At 47.8% G+C, this 27,102-nt stretch overlaps 1 protein-coding gene across 2 annotated transcripts in view; it reads right to left on the bottom strand.

Moving 5' to 3' along the window:
• Positions 1-344: 344 nt before the first annotated feature.
• The window catches only part of nipal3 (NIPA like domain containing 3), a 415,839-nt gene continuing 389,081 nt past the window's right edge, over positions 345-27,102 (bottom strand). For both annotated transcript variants that reach the window (XM_072502454.1, XM_072502461.1), the window contains exons 8-11: positions 25,779-25,867; positions 20,230-20,293; positions 12,576-12,667; positions 345-1,262 (exon numbers count right to left, since the gene is read on the bottom strand). In XM_072502454.1, the coding sequence (XP_072358555.1) occupies positions 1,123-1,262; positions 12,576-12,667; positions 20,230-20,293; positions 25,779-25,867 (385 nt within the window). In that variant the 3' untranslated portion in view covers positions 345-1,122. The remainder of the gene's footprint in view (positions 1,263-12,575; positions 12,668-20,229; positions 20,294-25,778; positions 25,868-27,102) is intronic.

Here is a 27,102-nt window from a genome sequence, read left to right as displayed (position 1 = left end):
CACAGGTCATGGTCAGGTCAAGGGATGGGCAACAAATGCTGGCTCAGCCAGCGAAGCCCACGTCCCAAGAACAAATTTTTAAAAAAGTTTAGCTGGATTGGCCTTCTAAATTGCCTCTTAGTGTCAATTATATGCAGGTTAGGTGGGGTTACAAGGATAGGGCGGGGAAGTGGGCCTAGGTAGGGGTGCTCTTTCGGACAGTCGGTGTTAACAGTTTTGGGATGTGGGGTTGGCCATTTAGGACTGAGATGAGGAAAGATTTCTTCACTCCGAGGGTGCTGAACCTGTGGAATTCTTAAGGCTGTAGAGGACAAGTCACTAGCTGTATTCAAGAAAGAGACAGATAATTTTTAAAGATTTTATTGGCATCAAGGGGTATGGGGAGAAAGCAGGAATTTGGCATTGAGATCAAGGATCTGCCATGATCATATTAAATGACAAAGCAGGCTCGAAGGGCATAATGGCTTACTCCTGGTTTCTATTTTGTATATGTCCCCCAATCTTTTTCTCCGCCCCACCATCCCACCTTTCCATCCTGAATCTGTTTCTAGCCTCAAATGGGATTACCTGCAAGTCCTTCGATTTATTTGCATCCGCAATCAAACTGCACAGAAATTTCACATAGTCTTCTTCATTTAGCAATGGATAAAATTAAAAACAGGAACCCCCCCCCCATTCCTCCAGTAACCCCCACCAAGTTGGTACTCCATTCTTTCACACATAATCATTAAATGAACTGAAGCTTTGCATTTCCAATAAATAATCGCACTGCATGCAGGGGTCTGGTCAAAATCAAGAGCTTGACAACAACGTTTGTGAGTGAATGAGGACCAAGAGTAGATTGGGTAACCCGACACATTGAGAATGAGATATCATCTCCTTCATGTCATCTGTCTACATTATTGTATATGTATTTCACGTACATTTTATTCTGTTACTCCAACAGGCCCAGCTGCAGCAGAACAGAAGTTTGAGGTATGGTGCTAATTCACTCAGTCGTTATATCCTGCGGTGGTGCAGCAGCTTAAATGTCCAAGAGAAACGTAGAGCAGCTCCAGCAGAGTCTAGAAACCAGGACTGTCCCAGGCAGGGAGCTTCACATTCTCTGGTCTAGGTCAGAGTTCAGTGCAGCTTGGACACGATGTCTGGTTGAGGTGCGTTAGATTCCTGCTGAATATCAGTGGTATTCTCCAGGGTGCCGTAGGACAAGGAACTGCTCAGCTCTGGCTGCACCGGGTTCTTATCAAATATACTCCTGAGTCCTGAAAAAAGACAGGCCTTAGATCACCACCAGGGCTCAATGAGGTGTAGAAACCCAGGGTAGGAGGAAACAGACAGCAGACAATCCCAGGCAGGGCACATGTTCTTTAGCTCTTCACACTGTCATCAACACTTCCTCAGTCTTGTGCCCTACACATCTTCATTGCAATCTCTCCTGGCTCCCACCTATCACTGATCTTGTACTCTGCTCCTGCTGCTCTTATACCCCCTCTTATACAGTAATAATTAATCATATTTCTCCCTCTCTTTGGCTCTGAAGTAATATGGATGTGAAACGTTAACTCTATTTTTCTCGTCACATATTCTGCAGGACCAGCTGAGTTTTTCCAGCATTTTCTTCTTTGCATCGTATTTGGAGACTTGGGCTGACAGGAAGAGGGACAAGGCTGAGAGACCTAAGAAGTATAAAAGGATAGAGGGAGAGAGGGAACTGGGTGGAATGCTGAACAGAAAAAGGGAAAGGCTGAGAGGCAACTTGACAATTAAAATCAAAATTATATAAAGGGGTCTTCAAGAGATGTTTTCACTTCTGGGGAGCTCAGAATGAGAGGACACAAGTATAAAATGATAATTAATAAATCCAATTGAGAATTCAGGAGAAACCTCTGTGCCCGAGAGTGGTGGGAATATGGAACTCACTCCCGCAGGGAGTTGGTGAGGTGAGGAACAAATGTGCATTTGAAAATAAACTGTATTAAAACAGGGAAGAAAGAATTAAGATATGTTGATGGGGGTGAGCTAAGGAGGATGGGAAGGTGTTCATGTGGAGTACTGTGTGCAATTCTGGTCGCTACATTTTGGAAGGATGTGACTCCACTGGAGGGGGTGCAGAGGTGATTCACCAGGATGTTGCCTGGGATGAAACATTTAAGAAGGGAGGTTGGATAGGCTTGGGATGTTTTCGCTGGAGCAGAGAAGACTGAGAGGCAATCTGATTGAGGTGTACAAGATTATGAGGGGCATGGAAAAGATGGATAGGGAGCCGTTGTTCCCCTTAGTTGAGGGGTCAGTTACAAGGGGACACAATTTCAAGGTGAGGGGCAGGAGGTTTAGGGTGGAATCTGAGGAAAACATTTTTTTTACCCAAAGGATGGTGATGGTCTGGAGGGTGGTAGAGGCGGGTTAGTTCACATCCTTTAAAAAGTACCTGGATGAGCACTTGGCACGTCAAAACATTCAAGGCTATGGACCAAGTGCTGGCAAACGGGATTAGGCAGGTCAAGTGTTTTTAATGCATCGGCGCAGACTGAAATCGGCCCAAGTGCCTCTTCTGCACTGTATTAATCTGTGATTCTGAGTGTAAACCCTGACGTGGATCAGTTCTGCAGTGTAATATTACGTAACAACTGATAAGAAACAAAGCTAATGTAAGTAACTTTAAGTAAATAAAACGTAAGCTTGAGTAAAATTATGGGAGTGAAACATGTTTGGGAGAAGTGAGCACTCCAGACATTTGATAAGACCTGGGTAACCATGCCTACAGGAAGCTCTCCCAGCAGCTCCCACTCAAGCTCAGGGTTTCTGGAATCTCTGCAACCTTGTGGGAGGTGAGAATTCCTTGAAGCACAGGTGTCAGGAGGCGGTAACTCTACAGCTACAGAGTCCAGGAGAATCGCGGGTAAGTGGCCATTTGGCAGGGTAGAAGAGAGGCATATAGTACAGAAATCCTCTGGGCATATAGCAATCTCAAACCAGTTTCAGCACTGAATACCAGTGAGAGTGACAAGGTCTTGGGGGAGTGTAATCTACATCACACATGCAATACTGTAGGGTTAATGGATGAAAAGGAGAAATGCAGTAGTCATAAGAAAATTCAACAGTTAGAGGGAGGAATAATGTTTGAGAATCCCAGAGGATATGTTGCCTCCCTAATGCCAAGGCCAAGGACATCACAGAGGCTGCAGAACATTTCAAGGGGGACAGGGGAACAGCTAGAATTCCTGGTTCACATGAGAAGGAAAAGGCAGAGTTTCAACAAAAGCTCCAGTTAAAGAGCAGGAACTCAAAAGTTCATCATCTCTGAATTATAGCAGTTGGGACTCATCTTGGGTGAATAGGCTGCACTTCATCAGAACTGGAACCAATGTCCTCACAGGATGATCAATTAGTACTCTGGGCCTGAAGGGGGTTTAAACTAATTCCACAAGGGACAGAGAACCAGAATGAAATGTTGGAAGAGAAACAACTTGCACTAAATTGTAAAAGAGCAGAAATACAGACATTCAAAATTGAGATTCAGGAAAAGACCTGCTGGGTCCACGGTCACACGATAGTGGTAAGAGCATCCTGACTAATAGGAAAGATCAGAGAGGGCAAGCAGTGTTAAGTGGACTATTGTTGGTTTGGAGTACATGGTAAATAGATTGGTGCATACAAGTTGCCACATTACATTATGATAGTGGCAATAGTGGAGACCTCGCTCACACAGCGGCAGTAATAGGAACTTAATACACCACAATGTATTCCCGCACAGTAAAAGAAAAGGGTGGTGCAAGTAATGGTGTGGATCTCAGTCCTGATCAAATATTTTTTTAAATAAATTTAGAGTATCCAATTCTTTTTTTCCAATTAAGGGGCAATTTAGTATGGCCAATCCACCTAGCCTGCACAGCTTTTGGGTTGTGGGGGTGAATCCCACGCAAACACGGGGAGAATGGGCAAACTCCACATGGACAGTGACCCAGAGCTGGGACCGAACCTGGTACCTCGGTGCCGTGAGGCAGCAGGGCTAACCCACTGCACTACCGTGCTGCCCTAGTATTGATCAAAGATAATGTTACAGCACTAGAAAGGATTATCCCTTGAGGGTTCAAACACAAGAATCTGTTTATAATTCGCTTTCAGGGGCAGAAGAGATGTTATACCATAAACTGTCAAATGGAAAGGAGTAGGAGGAACAGATCAAGTACTGTTAAAAAGGGTGTGGCAAGGTGGAACAGCGTCAATTCTGACCTCGGGTTACTGTCTGTGTGGAGTACCTGTTCTCACCGTGTCTGTGAGGGTTTCCTCCAGATCCTCCGGTTTCCTCCCACAGTCCAAAGATGTGCGGATTAGGTGAATCAGCCATGCTAAATTGCCCCAAGTGTCCAAAAGTTCGATGAGGTTACATGGATAAGGTGGGATGGGGCCTAGGTAGGGTGGTCTTTCGGAGAGTCGGTGCAGACGCGATGGGCCGAATGGCCTCCTTCTGCCCTTTGAGATTCTATGATTCAGTTATCCTAATATGGACTGGAATAGTTATAATGTAAAGTTCATAAATTCACAAGTTATAGGAACAGAATTAGGCCATTTGGCCCATCATGTCTGCTCCGCCATTTGATTATGGCTGATCTTTTCCTGGCTTTAACTTCACCGTCCTGCCCTTTCTCCATAACCCTTCAACCCATACCCAATTAAAAATCTGTCTAACTCCTCCTTAAATTTACTCACTATCCCAGCATCCACCGCACTCTGGGGTAGCGAATTTCACAGATTCAAAACCCTTTGGGAGAAGTGGTTTCTCCTCAACTCAGTTTTAAATTTGCTACTTCTTATTCGAAGACTATGCCCTCGCATTCTGGAACGCCCCACAAGAGGAAGCATCTGTTCCACGTCTACTTTATCCATACCTTTTAGCATCTTGCATACCTCAATTTGATCTCCTCTCATTCTTCTAAACTCTGGAGAGTAACAATAATAATTATTATCAGTCTGTGAAAATCCCCTAGTCGCCACACTACTGCGCCTGTTTGGGTACACAGAGAGAATTCAGAATGTCCAAATTACCTAACAGCATTTCTTTTGGGACTTGTGGGAGGAAACCGGAGCACCCGGAGGAAATCAAAGTAGACACGGGGAGAATGTGCAGACTATGCACAGACAGTGACTCAAGCCAGGTATCGAACCTGGGACCCAGGTGCTGTGAAGCAAGTGCTAACCACTGTGCCACCATGCTGCCCCAATTAAACGTTGCTTAGACTTAACCTAAAACCTTCTAACACTTCCGGGATCTGTATCCCTCTATTCCCATCCTATTCATGTATTTGTCAAGATGCCCCTTAAACGTCACTATCATACCTGCTTCCACCACCTCCCCCGGCAGCGAGTTCCAGGCACCCACTACCCTCTGTATAAAAGATTTACCTCGCACATCTCCTCTAAACATTTTCCCTCGCACCTTAAACCTATGTCCCCTAGTAATTGACTCTTCCACCCTGGGAAAAGGCTTCTGACTATCCACTCTGTCCATGCCCCTCATAATTTTGTAGACTTCTTTAAATCAGGTCGACCCTCAACCTCCGTCTTTCCAGTGATAACAAACCACGTTTATCCAACCTCTCCTCATAGCTAATGTATTCCATACAAATTTTGACAGTGGAGGGGCCGAGAGAGATGGCAGCGAGGTAGAGTTGGACATTGTTAGCTGATGCTCTGTAAAACTCCCTGGCGCTATGAGGCAGTAATGCTACCCATTGTGCCATCGTGCTGGCTCATAATAGACAGATTATAAATTAAACCCTGTCTCACAACGTCAGGGTCTCGGGTTCAATTCCGGCCTTGGGTGACTGTGTGGAGTTTGCACTTTCTCCCCATGTCTGGTGGGTTTTCTCCGGGTGCTCCTGTTTCCTCCGACAGTCCAAAGATGTGCAGGTTAGGTGGACTGGCCATGATTAATGTGCGGGTTTGCAAGGATAAGGCGGGGGTATGGGCCTGAATGGAGTGCTCAACGGAAGGTCGGTGCAGAGTCAATGGAACAAATAGTTTCCTTCTGCACTATCAGGATTCTCTGAATTAAAGGGACAGTGCAGCACAGAAATTAAATTGGTAAAGAGACAGAAAGCAGAGAAATGTAATGACCACATGTTTTACAGGCTGGAGGAAAGTATATTGAGATATTTCTCCTCCACTCTCCCACAACCGCACTGTTTTTTATGATGGTTATTAACGACCTGGACTTGCATATGCACAGCCCTCTCCGATCAAAGAACAAAGAACAAAGAAATGTACAGCACAGGAACAGGCCCTTCGGCCCTCCAAGCCCATGCCGACCATGCTGCCCGATTAAACTACAATCTTCTACACTTCCTGGGTCCGTATCCCTCTATTCCCATCCTAGTCATGTATTTGTCAAGATGCCCCTTAAATGTCACTATCGTCCCTGCTTCCACCATCTCCTCCGGTAGCGAGTTCCAGGCACCCACTACCCTCTGCGTAAAAAACTTGCCTCGTACATCTACTCTAAACCTTGCCCCTCTCACCTTAAACCTATGCCCCCTAGTAATTGACCCCTCTACCCTGGGGAAAAGCCTCTGACTATCCACTCTGTCTATGCCCCTCATAATTTTGTAGACCTCTATCAGATCTCCCCTCAACCTCCTTTGTTCCAGTGAGAACAAACCGAGTTTATTCAACCGCTCCTCACAGCGAATGCCCTCCATACCAGGCAACATTTTGGTAAATCTCTTCTGCACCCTCTCTTAACTTTAATTTAATTTAATTTAGTTGTTAGCCAGATCTTGGTAGAAGGTTAGAGGAATGGCAGGGAAGGGAGTGCAATGTTCCTCCTGCTGGATGTTTGAGGTGAGGGATGCAGTTAGTGTCCCTGCTGATTTTACCTGCAGGAAGTGCTGCCATCTCCAGTTCCTCCAAGACCGAGTTAGGGAACTGGAGCTGGAGTTGGAAGAACTTCGGATCATTCGGGAGGCAGAAGGGGTCATAGATAGCAGCTTCAGGGAATTAGTTACACCAAAGATTGGAGATAGGTGGGTAACTGTAAGAGGGACTGGGAAAAAGCAGTCAGTGCATGGATCCCCTGCGGTCGTTCCCCTGAGAAACAAGTATACCGCTTTGGATACTTGTGTGGGGGGGGGGGGGGGGGGGGGGGGGGGGCTTACCAGGGGTAAGCCATGGGGTACGGGCCTCTGGCACGGAGTCTGTCCCTGTTGCTCAGAAAGGAAGGGGGGAGAGGAGCAGAGCATTAGTAATTGGGGACTCGATAGTCAGGGGCACAGATAGGAGATTTTGTGGGAGCGTGAGAGACTCACGTTTGGTATGTTGCCTCCCAGGTGCAAGGGTACGTGATGCCTCGGATCGTGTTTTCCGGGTCCTTAGGGGGGAGGGGGAGCAGCCCCAAGTCGTGGTCCACATTGGCAATAACGACATAGGTAGGAAAGGGGACAAGGATGTCAGGCAGGCTTTCAGGGAGCTAGGATGGAAGCTCAGAACTAGAACAAACAGAGTTGTTATCTCTGGGTTGTTGCCCGTGCCACGTGATAGTGAGATGAGGAATAGGGAGAGAGAGCATTTAAACACGTGGCTACAGGGATGGTGCAGGCGTGAGGGATTCAGATTTCTGGATAACTGGGGCTCTTTCTGGGGAAGGTGGGACCTCTACAGACAGGATGGTCTACATCTGAACCTGAGGGGCACAAATATCCTGGGGGGGAGATTTGTTAGTGCTCTTTGGGGGGGTTTAAACTAATGCAGCAGGGGCATGGGAACCTGGATTGTAGTTTTAGGGTACGGGAGAATGAGAGTATAGAGGTCAGGAGCTCAGATTTGACGTCGCAGGAGGGGGCCAGTGTTCAGGTAGGTGGTTTGAAGTGTGTCTACTTCAATGCCAGGAGTATACGAAACAAGGTAGGGGAACTGGCAGCATGGGTTGGTACCTGGGACTTCGATGTTGTGGCCATTTCGGAGACATGGATAGAGCAGGGACAGGAATGGATGTTGCAGGTTCCGGGGTTTAGGTGTTTTAGTAAGCTCAGAGAAGGAGGCAAAAGAGGGGGAGGTGTGGCGCTGCTAGTCAAGAGCAGTATTACGGTGGCGGAGAGGATGCTAGATGGGGACTCTTCTTCCGAGGTAGTATGGGCTGAAGTTAGAAACAGGAAAGGAGAGGTCACCCTGTTGGGAGTTTTTTATAGGCCTCCTAATAGTTCTAGGGATGTAGAGGAAAGGATGGCGAAGATGATTCTGGATAAGAGCGAAAGTAACAGGGTAGTTATTATGGGAGACTTTAACTTTCCAAATATTGACTGGAAAAGATATAGTTCGAGTACATTAGATGGGTCGTTTTTTGTACAGTGTGTGCAGGAGGGTTTCCTGACACAATATGTTGACAGGCCAACAAGAGGCGAGGCCACATTGGATTTGGTTTTGGGTAATGAACCAGGCCAGGTGTTGGATTTGGAGGTAGGAGAGCACTTTGGGGACAGTGACCACAATTCGGTGATGTTTACGTTAATGATGGAAAGGGATAAGTATACACCGCAGGGCAAGAGTTATAGCTGGGGGAAGGGCAATTATGATGCCATTAGACGTGACTTGGGTGGGATAATGTGGGGAAGTAGGCTGCAAGTGTTGGGCACACTGGATAAGTGGGGCTTGTTCAAGGATCAGCTACTGCGTGTTCTTGATAAGTATGTACCGGTCAGGCAGGGAGGAAGGCGTCGAGCGAGGGAACCGTGGTTTACCAAGGAAGTGGAATCTCTTGTTAAGAGGAAGAAGGAGGCCTATGTGAAGATGAGGTGTGAAGTTTCAGTTGGGGCGATGGATAGTTACAAGGTAGCGAGGAAGGATTTAAAGAGAGAGCTAAGACGAGCAAGGAGGGGACATGAGAAGTATTTGGCAGGAAGGATCAAGGAAAACCCAAAAGCTTTCTATAGGTATGTCAGGAATAAGCGAATGACTAGGGAAAGAGTAGGACCAGTCAAGGACAGGGATGGGAAATTGTGTGTGGAGTCTGAAGAGATAGGCGAGATACTAAATGAATATTTTTCGTCAGTATTCACTCAGGAAAAAGATAATGTCGTGGAGGAGAATGCTGAGCCCCAGGCTAATAGAATAGATGGCATTGAGGTACATAGGGAAGAGGTGTTGGCAATTCTGGACAGGCTTAAAATAGATAAGTCCCCGGGACCTGATGGGATTTATCCTAGGATTCTCTGGGAGGCCAGGGAAGAGATTGCTGGACCTTTGGCTTTGATTTTTATGTCATCATTGGCTACAGGAATAGTGCCAGAGGACTGGAGGACAGCAAATGTGGTCCCTTTGTTCAAAAAGGGGAGCAGAGACAACTCCGGCAACTATAGACCGGTAAGCCTCACGTCTGTAGTGGGTAAAGTCTTGGAGGGGATTATAAGAGACAAGATTTATAATCATCTAGATAGGAATAATATGATCAGGGATATTCAGCATGGCTTTGTGAAGGATAGGTCATGCCTCACAAACCTTATTGAGTTCTTTGAGAAGGTGACTGAACAGGTAGACGAGGGTAGAGCAGTTGATGTGGTGTATATGGATTTCAGCAAAGCGTTTGATAAGGTTCCCCACGGTAGGCTATTGCAGAAAATACGGAGGCTGGGGATTGAGGGTGATTTAGAGATGTGGATCAGAAATTGGCTAGCTGAAAGAAGACAGAGGGTGGTGGTTGATGGGAAATGTTCAGAATGGAGTACAGTCACAAGTGGAGTACCACAAGGATCTGTTCTGGGGCCGTTGCTGTTTGTCATTTTTATCAATGACCTAGAGGAAGGCGCAGAAGGGTGGGTGAGTAAATTTGCAGACGATACTAAAGTCGGTGGTGTTGTCGATAGTGTGGAAGGATGTAGCAGGTTACAGAGGGATATAGATAAGCTGCAGAGCTGGGCTGAGAGGTGGCAAATGGAGTTTAATGTAGAGAAGTGTGAGGTGATTCACTTTGGAAGGAATAACAGGAATGCGGAATATTTGGCTAATGGTAAAGTTCTTGAAAGTGTGGATGAGCAGAGGGATCTAGGTGTCCCTGTACATAGATCCCTGAAAGTTGCCACCCAGGTTGATAGGGTTGTGAAGAAGGCCTATGGAGTGTTGGCCTTTATTGGTAGAGGGATTAAGATCCGGAGTCGGGAGGTCATGTTGCAGCTGTACAGAACTCTGGTACGGCCACATTTGGAGTATTGCGTACAGTTCTGGTCACCGCATTATAGGAAGGACGTGGAGGCTTTGGAGCGGGTACAGAGATTTACCAGGATGTTGCCTGGTATGGAGGGAAAATCTTATGAGGAAAGGCTGATGGACTTGAGGTTGTTTTCGTTGGAGAGAAGAAGGTTAAGAGGAGACTTAATAGAGGCATACAAAATGATCAGGGGGTTGGATAGGGTGGACAGTGAGAGCCTTCTCCCGCGGATGGAAATGGCTGGCACGAGGGGACATAGCTTTAAACTGAGGGGTAATAGATATAGGACAGAGGTCAGAGGTAGGTTCTTTACGCAAAGAGTAGTGAGGCCGTGGAATGCCCTACCTGCTACAGTAGTGAACTCGCCAACATTGAGGGCATTTAAAAGTTTATTGGATAAACATATGGATGATAATGGCATAGTGTAGGTTAGATGGCTTTTGTTTTGGTGCAACATCGTGGGCCGAAGGGCCTGTACTGCGCTGTATTGTTCTATGTTCTAAAGCCTCCACAACCTTCTGGTAGTGTGGCAACCAGAATTGAACACTATACTCCAAGTGTGGCCTAACTAAGGTTCTATACAGCTGCAACATGACTTGCCAATTCTTATACTCAATGCCCCGGCCAATGAAGGCAAGCATGCCATTTGCCTTCTTGACTACCTTCTCCACCTGTGTTGCCCCTTTCAATGACATGTGGACCTGTACTCCTAGATCTCTTTGACTTTCAATACTCTTGAGGGTTCTACCATTCACTGTATATTCCCTACCTGCATTAGACCTTCCAAAATGCATTACCTCACATTTGTCCGGATTAAACTCCATCTGCCATCTCTCCGCCCAAGTCTCCAAACAATCTAAATCCTGCTGTATCCTCCGACAGTCCTCATCGCTATCCGCAATTCCACCAACCTTTGTGTCGTCTGCAAACTTACTAATCAGACCAGTTACATTTTCCTCCAAATAATTTATATATACTACAAACAGCAAAGGTCCCAGCACTGATCCCTGTGGAACACCACTGGTCACAGCCCTCCAATTAGAAAAGCATCCTTCCATTGCTACTCTCTGCCTTCTATGACCTAGCCAGTTCTGTATCCACCTTGCCAGCTCACCCCTGATCCCGTGTGACTTCACCTTTTGTACTAGTCTACCATGAGGGACCTTGTCAAAGGCCTTACTGAAGTCCATATAGACAACATCCACTGCCCTACCTGCATCAATCATCTTAGTGACCTCCTCGAAAAACTCTATCACGTTAGTGAGACACGACCTCCCCTTCACAAAACCATGCTGCCTCTCACTAATACGTCCATTTGCTTCCAAATGGGAGTAGATCCTGTCTCGAAGAATTCTCTCCAGTAATTTCCCTACCACTGAAGTAAGGCTCACCGGCCTGTAGTTCCCTGGATTATCCTTGCTACACTTCTTAAACAGAGGAACAACATTGGCTATTCTCCAGTCCTCCGGGATATCCCCTGAAGACAGTGAAGATCCAAAGATTTCTGTCAAGGCCTCAGCAATTTCCTCTCCAGCCTCCTTCAGTATTCTGGGGTAAATCCCATCAGGCCCTGGGGACTTATCTACCTTAATATTTTTTAAGACACCCAACACCTCGTCTTTTTGGATCTCAATGTGACCCAGGCTATCTACACACCCTTCTCCATACTCAACATCTACCAATTTCTTCTCTTTGGTGAATACTGATGCAAAGTATTCATTTAGTACCTCGCCCATTTCCTCTGGCTCCACACATAGATTCCCTTGCCTATCCTTCAGTGGGCCAACCCTTTCCCCGGCTACCCTCTTACTTTTTATGTACGTGTAAAAAGCCTTGGGATTTTCCTTAACCCTATTTGCCCATGACTTTTCGTGACCCTTCTAGCCCTCCTGACTCCTTGCTTAAGTTCCTTCCTACTTTCCTTATATTCCACGCAGGCTTCGTCTGTTCCCAGCCTTTTAGCCCTGACAAATGCCTCCTTTTTCTTTTTGACGAGGCCTACAATATCTCTCGTTATCCAACGTTCCCGAAAATTGCCGTATTTATCCTTCTTCCTCACAGGAACATGCCGGTCCTGAATTCCTTTCAACTGACACTTGAAAGCCTCCCACATGTCAGATGTTGATTTGCCCTCAAACATCCGCCCCCAATCTATGTTCTTCAGTTCCCGCCTAATATTGTTATAATTAGCTTTCCCCCAATTTAGCACATTCATCCTAGGACCACTCTTATCCTTGTCCACCAGTACTTTAAAACTTACTGAATTGTGGTCACTGTTACCGAAATGCTCCCCTACTGAAACATCTACCACCTGGCCGGGCTCATTCCTCCTCCACCTAATTCTCACACACTCTCTTGTTCCATTTTCACCATCACTAACCTGGAATTACATCGATCATGGCGTACGGTTCAAATGTCATCTTCTTCTTACTCTTTGCAATTAAAAATACGCCTAGGAAAGCCAGGCAGGAGCTAAGAAATAAAAATTAAAGGATTAGAGCTAGAATGATTAATACAGGACTTATATCTAATTGGTTCCTGAAAACCACATTACAAATTGAAAAGTCGGAAGTTGGAACCGATTTGCCTATCGGAGCAATGATATAAATAGGGGATTGGTTCCTGAATAAAGGTCAGAGATTGCTCATGTGTCACCCGACGGTGTTAAATGCTCTCAACTCTCACACTGTCAAATCATTGTCTGCATGACTTAGCACAAGTTCCTCGATTAATGTGGTGGATATAATAAAGCCATAAATCAATCACAGTTTCATGTTTAACCTTGAACGTTTCTGGAGTCTGAGTGCATATTAAATGCAACATAAGCGAATAAATGCATTAAAATCATGACAGTTAAGCAAAAATCAATTTACAGAATAAAACACCGTTTCCAACCTAAGAGAGACAATTTGACCTGTCTAGTCATATAGATGGGTGGCACAAAACACCAATGCACACATGTGAATGAGGTTGAAGCCAGCATTGGAAAGTCAAAATGGGACGTTAATTTTTAAACGTTGAGAGTACTATTCATCAGAACTTGAGCGTTGTAAAGTCGATGACTGCCTGTACTGATTGTTCATCACCAATAACTACACGCAGGGACCATTGTAGCCATCTAAGATGGCCACCTGCAAAGGACCATGGGAATTATGGCCAACCCAGGACTCGGACAGATACACAGTCTATGTGTATCTAAAACACAGGTAACCAGACCTGACCAAAACCCCCGCTCGTTTGCATTTGAATGGCCCATTTTCCCAGGACAATAGAACTCCAATCAAGCAACCGGTACAGCCTCAGACTGATCGGCGCCACTCCCCTTACTCAGAAAGCACAACTGCCAAGGTCAATGACCGCTAAGGACCCGTCCAGCTACCAAGGCACCCGCCCCTTTATTGACCGAAATCGAAGGCAGTGATCAGAGCCCTGTCGAACTATTGGGTCCAAGGTTAAGGACCGCCCCAAAGAGCGCGAAATCCCAGGGGGATAAAAGAGAGCAAAAAAAGATAAAAGATATAAACGATAAAAGTTCTGTCTCTTTTGGATCCGGCCTGTGCCAACCCAATTGCAGCAGGAACAGCCAGCCAATTCAAGACCAACGATCGCTACCTGACGGATGCGCCCAGCAGAGACAGAGCCACTTTCTTCGAACCAGCCAAGTGAAATCCAGATAAAGGCCTTTATCCATTTGCACAGTGCCGGTCGCCCGGAAGTTAAGTATAGGTTATTGTAGCTGATAGGTGTAGTTTAACTCGTAGTAGATATTGTGTTTGCATGTTGAGATAACTCTTATGTAAATAAACCATCTTTTGAACTAACTAACTGGTTGTGTGGTCATTTTATCAATAAAAGGGAAAGACATGTGGTTCACCAAGATAAATAAAGATACCAACAGTATTGGCGATGCTGTTGGGATCAAAAACAGGGCAACACCATGAAGTGATGAGCAACCTTGGGACCAAAATAAAGCGAAATGTAGAGACTAAAATTGCGGCTTTGAGCCAAATAAGCGCAAGGAGGAGTAGAGAGAAAAGAACTACAACCTGAATTGTACAGGGAGAGAAGAGATCAGGAAGTTAAATGTTGAGTATTGATAGTGGATGAGTGGAGAGTGGAGATTAGGATGGTCAGGAAAGACATCCGGTGGCGGCATGTAGGTGGAAGTCGCACATTGGGTAGCTCCTGCTCGAGTCCCTCGTTTTTGAATTTTAATACCTGGTTTCAGGGGCCGTTTTTGAACAGGCTGGTGCAGAAAACATAAGGAAGGTGGAGAATGCCTAAGGCCCAGATGAAAGCCACTGGGAAGAAGGAGGCGAGCAGAAGTGAACGGATCAGCTCGACAGCAGGAAAGATGGCAGAGGCTGGATCGTTGGGTGGGGCTGCTCCCCTCACAGTGGAAACTCTGACCAAATTGATGGGTGTAGAATTCGAGAGGCAGTTCGCTAAGCACATGGAGGTGCTGCGAAAGGAGAGGATGGCTATGCTGAAGGAGAGGGTGGAGAAAGTGATTGCCCCGGTGGCAGCAATGTCGAAGACACTGGGATTGGGACTTGGACTGAGGGGTGGGGATTGGGATTGGGACTTGGACTGAGGGTTGGGGAATGGGATTGGGACTTGGACTGAGAATTGGGGAATGAGATTGGGACTTGGACTGAGAATTGGGGAATGAGATTGGGACTTGGACTGAGGGTTGGGGACTGGGATTGGGACTTGGACTGAGGGTTGGGGCCTTTATCTCTTGTTTTAGCTTGTTTCTTTTTCCTGTATTTGTGGGGGAGAACAGCTGGGTTTTTTGGTCGGTTGAATGGGAAAGAGTAGTTTACCTTTGTTATAGTCTACAGTTGGTTCTAATTATATTGGGCTTTGGGTTATGGCGGTTTTCCAGGGTGCGATTTTTGCACTGGCTTTGTTGGTCTTTGTTTTCAGGGACTGGGTGATGGGGGAGGAGCTTGGGAAGAGGGGGGCATGAACAGGGGCCTCCACATTAGCAAACAAAGGTTGGCGAGTGAACGGGAGGGTGGTGGGGAGAGAGGCCGGAGTCATTGGAACCTGGTCAAACTGTTTTCAATGGGCCGGGGAGGTGTGAAAGGTGGGGGGGGGGAATGGGATCAATACTGGGAGAGGTGTTCATAGAATCATAGGTGTTTTCAAGAGAAAGTGGATGGGGGGGTGGGGTGTTCAACCATAACAAAGGGATGAGGCAGGTCAGGCCCGAAGGGCTGCGACCGGGCCGATGATGAAGGCGGATAGGAGAGGTGAGAAACCCCCGGCCAAAATAGTGACATGCAAGTGAGGGGATTGGGGGGGGCCGGTGAAGAGATTGAGGGTGTGTATACACTTAGAGCTTAAAGGCCAACGTGGTGTTGCAGGAGACCCATCTGAGGGTGAAGCATCAGATAAAACTCAGTAAGGGTTGGGTGAGTCAGGTTTTCCCACTCGGGGTTCGATAGAAGGGCTCGGGGGATAGTGGCATTGGTGGGCAAGTGAGTGACTTTTCAGTTGGAGAAGGCGGTGGCGAACCAAGGGGTATATGATAGTGACAGGGGAATTAAAGGTGAGGTTGGTGGCACTGGTGAATGTATATGGCCCCAACGGATATTTCCGGCCATCCCGGATTTGGATACCCATGGGTTAATAATGGGGGGGGGGATTGGAGTATGGTGCAGGAACCGAGAGTGGACAGTCTCAGCCTCGCTTGCTGGCCCAGTCAGGAGGGGGGACGAAGGCGCTGACTTGGCACATGAGGGAGATGGAAGGAGTGGACCCGTGGAGGTTCTTATACCCGAGGGAACAAGAGTATTCGTTTTTCTCAAGGTGTACTCGAGGATAGACTTTTTCATGTTGGGGAAGGCAATGTTGGCTGGGGTTAGGAGGTCAGAGTACTCAACAATAGTGACTTTGGACCTTGCTCCGCATTGGTTGGATGTGGTTTTGGAGTAGGGGCCAGTGTGGAGAATGACGTGGGGTTGTTAGCGGACTGGAGCTTTTGTGATAAGAGCGGGAAGGTGATCGAGAATTACATGGGGTTTAATTGCACGGGGGGCAGTTTCACAGTCGGTGGTTTGGGAGGCTCTGAAGGCAGTGGTGAGGGGGAGGTTATCTCGTTCAAAGCTAAGGTGGACAAGGAGGAGAGAGAGGAGCACCAAAAACTGATATAATAGATTCTGGAGGTGGATGGGAGGTATGCAGGCGACCAGGATCCGGGCCTCTTGGCCAAGAGGAAGGAGTTGCAGGCGAGCTCGACTATTTGTCCACAGGGAAAGCGATGTGCCAGTTGAGAAGGGCAAGGGAGGCGGTCTACAAGCACAGGAAGAAGGCTGAACATATGTTGGTCAGCCAGCCCCGGAGGGAGGCGGCGGCGAGGGAGACAGTTCATAGAACATAGAAAATACAGCACAGAACAGCCCATGATGTTGTGCCGAACCTTATCAGGTACGGGATAAGATGCGGAAACTGGTGGTAGCCCCCGGAACAGATCAATAAAGTATTCGAGGAGTTTTCTAAGGGAGAGGAGAAGGAGATGAGGGAGTTCCTGGACAAGTTGCAATATCCGAGGCTGAGTGAGGAGGATAGAGCAGGCCTGGAGGAGCCGGTGGGTGAGCAGGACGTGAAGGAAGCGATTGGGAGGATGCAGGCAGGGAAGGCGACGGGGACTGAGGGGTTCCCAGTTGAATTCTATAAGGAATTTAAGGGTAAGTTGGCACCACTGATGGTGGGAATGTTTGAAGATGTGATAGGCAGGGGGGTCTGCCTCAATCGATGGGCAGGCTTCGATTTCGCTGCTGCTAAAGAAGGATAAGGACCCAGTGGAGTGTGGATCGTACAGACCCATATCGCGACTGAATGTAGATGCCAAGGTATTGGCAAAGTTGTTGGTGTCAAGGTTGGAGAGATGTCTTCTGAAGATGATTGGGGAGGATCAGATGGGGTTTGTGAAGGGAAGGCAGCTGTTCTCGAATGTGAGGAAGTTGCTCAATGTGATCCGATCTGCCAAGATGGGACAACCTCCCTCTGTCATGGTCTTCTCGTTCATCTGAGGGGGTGGGTGGAGAAGAAGGTGGCCAGGATTAGAAGGGTTGTCTGCAGAGAAGGTGACAGGTGGGGGAGTTAGGCCTCCCAAACTTGCAGTACTACTATTGGGCGGTGAATGCGGAGATGGTGCGGGGCTGGAGCAAGGAGGGGGAGGCTCGGTGGGTTAAGGTGGAGGTGGGCACGTGTAGGGGGTTGGGGTTGGGGTGCGGGCGCTAGCAATGACGCCACATCCGATGGCTCCAGGAAGAGAATTCCACAGACTGAGGACCTTCAGAGAAAAGAAAGTCTCCTCATCTGCATCTTAAATTTCCTCAAAAGAATAAGACATCATTTCAGTATCCTATTAAGTCCCCTCAGGATCTCCTAAGTTTCTAAATTCCAAAGGGTACAGGCCCAGGTCCAACCCATTCAATATTTTCTCAGAACATAAGCTCTTCATCCCAGGGTTCAGACAAGTGAACCTTCTCTGAATACTCCTAATGCAATTACATCCTTTCTCAATTAGGAGACCCAGACTGTACACAGATGCGGTCTCACCTACAGCTTGTACAGCTGCAGCGTAATACCCCGACCTTTATATTCCATTCCCCTTGTAATAAATTCCAACCTGCCATTTGCCTTCCTAATCATTTGCTGTACCTGCAGACTAACGTTTTGTGATTCATATGCCAGAATACCCAGATTCCTCTGTATCATCAAGTTCTCCATTTTAATAATATACTTATCTTCTGTTCTTCCTGCCAAAATGAACAAGCTCACATTATCCCACATTATAAGCCACCTGTCAATTTTTGCCCTCTCACTCACCCTATCAAATCCCTTTGCAAACGCTCTACCTCATCTTGGCAACTTACTATCCTGGTGCCAAAGGCAGATTTAGCTACCATACAGTTCTCCTCACCCAAGTCATTGATATAGATTGTAATTGAGGACCCAGCACTCCATTAGTTGCAGCTTGATGACCTGAAAATGACCTGAATAGTTATCCCTATTCCTATGTTTCCTGTTTGCTTCCAATCTTCCCTCTGTGTTAATATGTTACCTCTACAGCATAAGCTCTTATTTTGTGCACTAACAAAATGCCAAATGCCTTTTGGAAATCCGAATACATCACATTTACAGGTTTCCCCTTATCCACATTGTGGAAGCAACAAGAGCTCAAATAAATTTATTAAACACTATTTCCCTTGCACATGTTGACTAAACCCAATCTCATTATGATATTCTAAGTAATCTGCTTTACCCTCCTTAACAATGGATTCAGCAATTTCTCTTTGACAGATGCGAGGTTAACTGGCGTTTAATTTCTTGCTTTCTGCTCCCTCATTGGTCTTACATTAGCTATTTTTATAACTGTTAAGACCCTTCCAGACTTAAAGAAATTTTGGAAGATTATAGCTAATCCCTCCACTATCGCTGCAACATCTTTGGGCATCCTGGTATTTCCTTTTGGCTATCCCGCCAAGTTAGTTTAAAGCCCTCTTGACAGCACTAACAAAATGTCTAGAGGATTCCTGCACTACCTGCCTGGTTCTCTTGAACTGCCTGGTGGTCACCCAGTCCCTCTCTGCTTCTAGGCTTCTAAGCTGCAGCATGACCACCTCTCTGAATATGCTACCACATATCACTCAGCCTTGCAGATGTACCACACTGACTCCAGCCGCCGTTCAAGCTCTGAAGTGCGGAGCTCAAGGTTCTGCAGCAGGTTTGTTTTCACTGGAATGACAAAGGTTGAGGGGCGACCTGATAGAAGTCTGCAAAATTATGAGGGGCATGAACAGAATGGATAGTATGGGCAGCACGGTAACACAGTGGGTAGCACTGTTGTTTCGTAGCGCCAGGGTCCTAGGTTCAATTCCCGGCTGAGTCACTGTCTGCGCGGAGTCTGCACGTTCTCCCAGTGTCTGCGTGGGTTCCCTCCGCGTGCTCCGGTTTCCTCCCACAAGTCCTGAAAGTCCTGAAAGTCGTGCTGTTAGGTAATTTGGACATTCTGAATTCTCCCTCTCTGTACCTGAACAGGTGCCGGAATGTGGCGACTTGGGGCATTTCACAATAACATCATTGCAATGTAAGCCTACTGGTGACAATAAAGATTATTATTGATAGTCAGAACTTTATCCCAGGGTGTAAGAGTCAATTGCGAGAGGACATAGATTTAAGGTGCAAGGGGCAAAGAGGAGATGTACAAGGGAAGTTTTTTTTTGCACAGAGGGTAGTGGGTGCTTGGAGTTCCTTTTTAAGAACTGTTAATATTAAAGCTATTTTTTGCTGTTAATGTGGCTTGTGTGTTAATATTAATATTTGTTTCAACATAAGAGACCAATTGGTCCGTGTTATCATTCTTGTGGTGCAACAAGGAACAAAGAAAAGTACAGCACAGGAACAGGCCCTTCGGCCCTCCAAGCCCGTGCCGACCATGCTGCCCGTCTAAACTACAATCTTCTACACTTCCTGGGTCCGTATCCCTCTATTCCCATCCTACTCATGTATTTGTCAAGATGCCCCTTAAATGTCACTATCGTCCCTGCTTCCACCACCTCCTCCGGCAGCGAGTTCCAGGCACCCACTACCCTCTGTGTAAAAACTTGCCTTGGACATCTACTCTAAACCTTGCCCCTCGCACCTTAAACCTATTAATTGACCCCTCTACCCTGGGAAGAAGTCTTTGATTATCCGCCCTGTCTATGCATCTCATAATTTTGTAGACCTCTATCCAGTCGCCCCTTAACCTCCGTCGTTCCAATGAGAACAAAACGAGTTTACTCAACCTCTCCTCATAGCTAATGCCCTCCATACCAGGCAACATTCTGGTAAATCTCTTCTGCACCCTCTCTAAAGCCTCCACATCCTTCTGGTAGTGTGGCGACCAGAATTGAACACTATACTCCGTGACACTATACTCCAAGTGTATTATCTTTCCCCTCAGTCTTAGAAATTACAAATAGTTGAGTTCTCATCCGGGATCCTACACAAGTGCGTGTGAAGCATCATCAACTTACCCAAAGATGAACATGCAGATATGAAGAGCATCAGTGCCTCTAAACTCCAAATAGAATGTGGCCCCTAGAGTAAAACAAACCAATCAGAACAGAGCAGCCAATACAATTCACTCCCCAAGACTCTTTCCATCCAACCAGCCCGGGCCCGACCCCCTCCCCGGCCCATCCACGCGTAACCATCTCCCGCCGCGCCCAACTCCCTCTCCCCGACCCTTCCGATGAGAGCTCACTTGGAGAGTGGAGTGGGGAATAAAGCAACAGGATGTCGGCAGTTTGCGCGTGCACACCCTAGAAAGTTAATTGGACAATTTGTCCCAGGAGGCAGTTACCCTTATGTTCGCGTCTTCTCATTTGGTCCATGATCAGGGACAGGCAGGAACTCCAGCAAGTGAGGCAAGTATCATAGAATCTCTACAGTGCAGAAGGAGGCTATTCGGCCCATCGAATCTGCTCCAACCCTCTGAAAGAGCATCCTTCCCCCGATCCGTCCGTGCCTAACCCCCTTGCCCCGGCCCGTCGGCGCCCAATCCCCTCCCCGTCGCCTGTCCACGCCCAACCCCTCCCACTAACTTGTACCGCCAGTTATAGCAGCTTGAAGGTGCAAAAGCACAAGAGCAGAGAAACACTAAGAGCAAATCAGGGCATAATAAAGCACAGCAGAGAGCGAGTTCACTTGGAGAATGGAGTGGAGAATAAAGCAGTAGGCTGGAGCCAGTCTGTGGGTGCTCACCATAGAGGGGGAAAGTTAACTGGACACTTTGTCCCAGGAAGCAGTTACCCTTATGCTCAAGTCTTCTCAGTTGGTCCATGATCAGGGACAGGCAGGTGCGACAGTGAGTGAGGAAGTATCATAGACTCCCTACAGTGCAGAAGGAGGCCATTTGGCCAATCGGGTCTACACTGACCCTCTGAAAGAGCACTTACCCAGGCCCAATCACCCACTCTATCCGTGTAACCCCTTCTAGTGGCAATTTATCATGGTCAATCCACTTAACTTGCACATCTTTGGACTGTGGGAGGAAACCGAAGCAAAGTGTTCAAACTACACACAGATAGTCACTCGAGGTCGGAATCCAACCCGGGTCTCTGGCACCGTGAGGCAGCAGTGCTACCCACAATGCCACCGTTCTGCCCCTCATATATTGTGAATAGCTGGGGCCCAAGCACTGATCTCTGCGGGACTCCACTAGTCACTGCCTGCCACTCTGAAAAGACCCATTTATTCCTACTTAACGGGAATTGAGAAGGTAGAAGTGGTGGAGCATCATCCTTCGAAATTGTCCAACAGATTGTAGAATCTTGCTGTTCCCACCTGTCATTTGTAGAAGCTCCAAGGTGGATCAGCAAACTGAACATTGGCACCATAGTACAAGAAGCCCTTCAAGCGTTGGGCAAGGGGGTTGGGGACTGGGTGTGTGTGCGTGTCCTTTGTTACCTGTCCAGTGCCAAGGTTTGGGACATCTGCTTGGGTGGAGAGGAACGTGGAGTGGCAGGGGAAGTATCTAGTTGCTGGTCCATGTTGGTACCAATGACATAGGTAGGACTAGGAACGGAATGGGTGTTTATTTGGAAATATTTTAATAATTTTACGACAAAACCGACAAAAACACAGAATAACAATTAAAAAGCAAGAGGCCCCTCCGAATCCCCTGCCTTCCTTTACAGCAGTAAAACTCAGTTACTAACACCCCCACACACACCCTATCCACCCCTCCCCACCCCCAACAGCCAACATTGACCAGCTCCTAGAAGAACAAAGAACAAAGAAATGTACAGCACAGGAACAGGCCCTTCGGCCCTCCAAGCCCGTGCCGACCATGCTGCCCGACTAAACTACAATCTTCTACACTTGCCGGGTCCGTATCCCTCTATTCCCATCCTATTCATGTATTTGTCAAGATGCCCCTTAAATGTCACTATCGTCCCTGCTTTCACCAAAGATTTGTGTCAAGGATCCAAAGATTTCTGTCAAGGCCTCTGCAATTTCCTCTCCAGCCTCCTTCAGTATTCTGGGGTAGATCCCATCAGGCCCTGGGGACTTATCTACCTTAATATTTTTTAAGACACCCAACACCTCGTCTGAGGCCTTGACAGAAAGCTTTGGATCCTCACTGTCTTCAGGTGATGTCCCGGAGGACTGGAGAATAGCCAATGTTGTTCCTCTGTTTAAGAAGGGTAGCAAGGATAATCCAGGGAACTACAGGACGGTGAGCCTTACCTCAGTGGTAGGGAAATTACTGGAGAGAATTCTTCGAGACAGGATCTACTCCCATTTGGAAGCAAATGGACATATTAGTGAGAGGAAGCATGGTTTTGTGAAGGGGAGGTCGTATCTCACTAACTTGATAGAGTTTTTCGAGGAGGTCACTAAGATGATTGATGCAGGTAGGGCAGTGGATTTTGTCTATATGGACTTCAGTAAGGCCTTTGACATGGTCCCTCATGGTAGACAAGTACAAAAGGTGAAGTCACATGGGATCAGGGGTGAGCTGGCAAGGTGGATACAGAACTGGCTAGGTCATAGAAGGCAGAGAGTAGCAATGGAAGGATGCTTTTCTAATTGGAGGGCTGTGACCAGTGGTGTTCCGCAGGGATCAGTGCTGGGACCTTTGCTGATTTGGAGGAAAATGTAACTGGTCTGCTTAGTAAGTTTGCGGACGACACAAAGGTTAGTGGAATTGCGGATAGCGATGAGGACTGTCAGAGGATACAGCAGGATTTAGATTGTTTGGTGACTTGGGCAGAGAGATGGCAGATGGAGTTTAATCCGGACAAATGTGAGGTAATGCATTTTGGAAGGTCTAATGCAGGTAGGGAATATACAGTGAATGGTCGAACCCTCAAGAGTATTGAAAGTCAGAGAGATCTAGGTGTACAGGTCCACAGGTCACTGAAAGGGGCAACACAGGTGGAGAAGGTAGTCAAGAAGGCATACGGCATGCTTGCCTTCATTGGACGGGGCATTGAGTATATGAATTGGCAAGTCATGTTGCAGCTGTATAGAACCTTAGTTAGGCCACACTTGGAGTATAGTGTTCAATTCTGGTCTCCACACTACCAGAAGGATGTGGAGGCTTTAGAGAGGGTGCAGAAGAGATTTACCAGAATGTTGCCTGGTATGGAGGGCATTAGCTGTGAGGAGCGGTTGAATAAACTCGGTTTGTTCTCACTGGAACGATGGAGGTTGAGGGGCGACCTGATAGAGGTCTACAAAATTATGAGGGGCATAGACAGAGTGGATAGTCAGAGGCTTTCCCCAGGGTAGAGGGGTCAATTACTAGGGGGCATAGGTTTAAGGTGAGAGGGGCAAGGTTTAGAGTAGATGTACGAGGCAAGTTTTTTTACACAGAGGGTAGTGGGTGCCTGGAACTCGCTACCGGAGGTGGTGGTGGAAGCAGGGACGATAGTGACATTTAAGGGGCATCTTGACAAATTCATGAATAGGATGGGAATAGAGGGAATGGACCCAGGAAGTGTAGAAGATTGTAGTTTAGTCGGGCAGCATGGTCGGCACGGGTGTTGGCCTTGGAGGGGCGAAGTGCCTGTTCCTGTGCTGTACATTTCTTTGTTCTTTGTTCCTCAGTAGCTCACTCCTCCAAGATCCGTTTGAGCTCTTCCATCCACTTTGCCCTCATCAGAGCCTGTCTCTTCCCCCATCATTCGTTGGTATATACCCGACGTGCTGGCCACCTCCAAACCGAAGCAGGATAAGATTCTCTCCAGCAAAGTAGAAAGCTGCTTCATTGGAAAAGCTGAAAAGTACATTTTTACCCAGCTGCACCCATGGAGATACCTGGACCCATTAGCATATGGAGCTTCTACAAATGACAGGTGGGAACAGCAAGAATCTAAAACCTGTTCGACAATGGTCTCGAGGGTGTTGGCTATGAGGAGAGGTTGGATAAACTAGGATTATTTTCACTGGAAAGACAGTGGCTGAGGGGAGACTTAATAGAGATCTCCAAAATTATGAGTGGCATAGACAGGGTGGATAGTAAGAGTCTTTTTCCAAGGGTAGAAGTGTCAATTACAAGTGGCCACAGGTTCAAGGTGAGAGGGGGCAAGTTTAAGGGAGTTATCATAGTTATCATAGAATTTACAATGCTGAAGGAGGCCATGCGGCCCATCGAGTCTGCACCGGCTCTTGGAAAAAGCACCCTACCCAAGGTCAACACCTCCACCCTATCCCCATAACCCAGTAACCCCACCCAACACTAAGGGCAATTTTGGACACTAAGGGCAATTTATTATGGCCAATCCACCTAACCTGCACATCTTTGGACTGTGGGAGGAAACCGGAGCACCCGGAAGAAACCCACGCACACACGGGGAGGATGTGCAGACTCCGCACAGACAGTGACCCAAGCTGGAATCGAACCTGGGACCCTGGAGCTGTGAAGCAATTGTGCTATCCACAAGGCTACCGTGCTGCCCCAAAGAGCAAAGGGAGATGAGCGGGGCACGTTTTTCACATGGAGAGTGGTGGGTGCATGGAACGTGCTGCCAGTGGATGTGATGGAATCAGGCACATTAGCAACATTTAAGAGGCATCTGGATGGATACATGAATAGGGAGGATAGAAGGATACGGACCAGGGAAGGGCAGGTTTTTTTTAAAAATTGGGGTATCATGATTGGCACAGGCCTGGAGGGCCGAAGGGCCTGTTCCTGTGCTGTACTTTTCTTTGTTCTTTGTTCGCTACACAGGGGTGGTTGAAAGGTGACCAAGACTGGGACCTAAATATTCAAGGGTACTTGAAATTACAGAAGGTCAGAAAGGTGGTGGTGTAGCTCTTTTAATGAAGGATGACTCAAGTACAATAGTGAGAGTTGATCTGAGTTCCAAAGATCAAGATGTAGAATCAGTTTTGTTAGAGATGAGAAATAACAAAGGGGAATAGACACAGAACATACAGGCAGAAATCATTTGGACTTGTAAGAAAGGATGACAAAAATCCTGGATGATGATCATTTAATTAAAAGTCATTTGACTTTTAATTCCAGATGATTATTGAATTCAAATTTCTCCCTCTGGTGGGATTCAAAGCCAGGTCCCCAGAGCAGTACCCTGGATCATTGGTCAAGGGACAATATCACTACACCACCACCTCCCCTGATCAGTGAACAAGACTTGATGCAAGTTTGGGGATGGGGAGCAGTTTATGAAGGGTAGAATATGGGAGACCAACCAGGAGTTTATTGGAATAATCAAAAGCAGAGGCAGGAGCAGATGAGTTGAGACTGGGGCAAATTCAAAAAATGTTACAAAGGTGGTAATAAGCACTATTAATGATAGAGCAAATAATGTTCAGGATCTCATTGCAGGATCAAAAGTGACACTTAGATTGCAGGCACTCCAATTCAGTTTCAGTCTGAGTGAGAGGGACGGACCGAGCAGCGAAGGAACACACTCCTCACTAACCTCAGGGGCTGTTAACCCACTTCTACATTCCGCAGAAATCACTGGAGGCTGATATCACACTCCGAGACTACTCACTAACCCCCTGGTTCTGTTACATCAGATGCTCATTGGTCTGCGCAGATACTCACCAGCAATGACAGCAATTACTGTGGAGAGAATGTAGCTGAGGCTCGCAATCTGGGATGCATCATATAACATAGACACCTCATGTAGAAACCTTCAATAAAACAAAGAACAGTTTCACCCTCAGATTCCCCAAAACCAAACTCTCACATTAGAACATAGTTCCCTGACAATCAGTGTTCACCACATCATTCAACTGACTCTCCGCCCCAGGGAGCAAGCGACCGGAACGTGACCCACTGCTCCAGGGCCCGAGGGCACGGGCAGCAACCCACTGCCCCACGGCACGGGCAGCGACCCACTGCCCCACGGCACAGGCAGCGACCCACTGCCCCAGGGCGCGAGGGCACGGGCAGCGACCCACTGCCCCAGGGCACAGGCAGCGACCCACTGCCCCTGGGCACGGGCAGCGACCCACTGCCCCAGGGCACGAGGGCGCGGGCAGCGACCCACTGCCCCAGGGCACGGGCAGCGACCCACTGCCCCACGGCACAGGCAGCGACCCACTGCCCCAGGGCGCGAGGGCACGGGCAGCGACCCACTGCCCCAGGGCACAGGCAGCGACCCACTGCCCCTGGGCACGGGCAGCGACCCACTGCCCCAGGGCACGAGGGCGCGGGCAGCGACCCACTGCCCCAGGGCACAGGCAGCTACCCACTGCCCCTGGGCACGGGCAGCGACCCACTGCCCCTGGGCACGGGCAGCGACCCACTGCCCCAGGGCGCGAGGGCGCGGGCAGCGACCCACTGCCCCAGGGCACAGGCAGCTACCCACTGCCCCTGGGCACGGGCAGCGACCCACTGCCCCTGGGCACGGGCAGCGACCCACTGCCCCTGGGCACGGGCAGCGACCCACTGCCCCTGGGCATGGCCAGCGACATGCTGTCCCACTCAGATCACTCCTATGTGGCTCAGCTGGTGATACTCTTGCCTCAGAGGCATAAGGTTCTGGTTAAAGTCTCACTCCACGGCTCGTGTACAGAAATGAAGGCTGATGCTCGAGTGCAATATTGAGGGACTGCTGGAAAGTCCGAACTGTCCTCTTCCAGACGAAATGTTAAACTGATGCCCCATCTGCCTCCTGAGTGAGTGTAAATGAACCCATAGCACCAGCCTGACGAGGAGGTGATATTCTCCTCGGGAACTGAATTGGGCTGATTTTAATATGGTGAGACAAAATTGGCCAAAGCGGACTGGGAGCTTGGCGGAAAGTCCACATCAGAACACGGGGAGTCATTCAAAGAAGAAAAAGAGAGGGTACAATGGCAACATATCTCGATAAAGGTAAAGGGTGGGTCCATAAAGTCCAGAAGATTGGTAAGGAAAAAAG

The sequence above is a fragment of the Scyliorhinus torazame genome, chromosome 1 (genome assembly GCF_047496885.1).
Source record: "Scyliorhinus torazame isolate Kashiwa2021f chromosome 1, sScyTor2.1, whole genome shotgun sequence".
NCBI classification, from domain to species: domain Eukaryota; kingdom Metazoa; phylum Chordata; class Chondrichthyes; order Carcharhiniformes; family Scyliorhinidae; genus Scyliorhinus; species Scyliorhinus torazame.
This window is presented reverse-complemented; position numbering and strand designations above follow the sequence as displayed.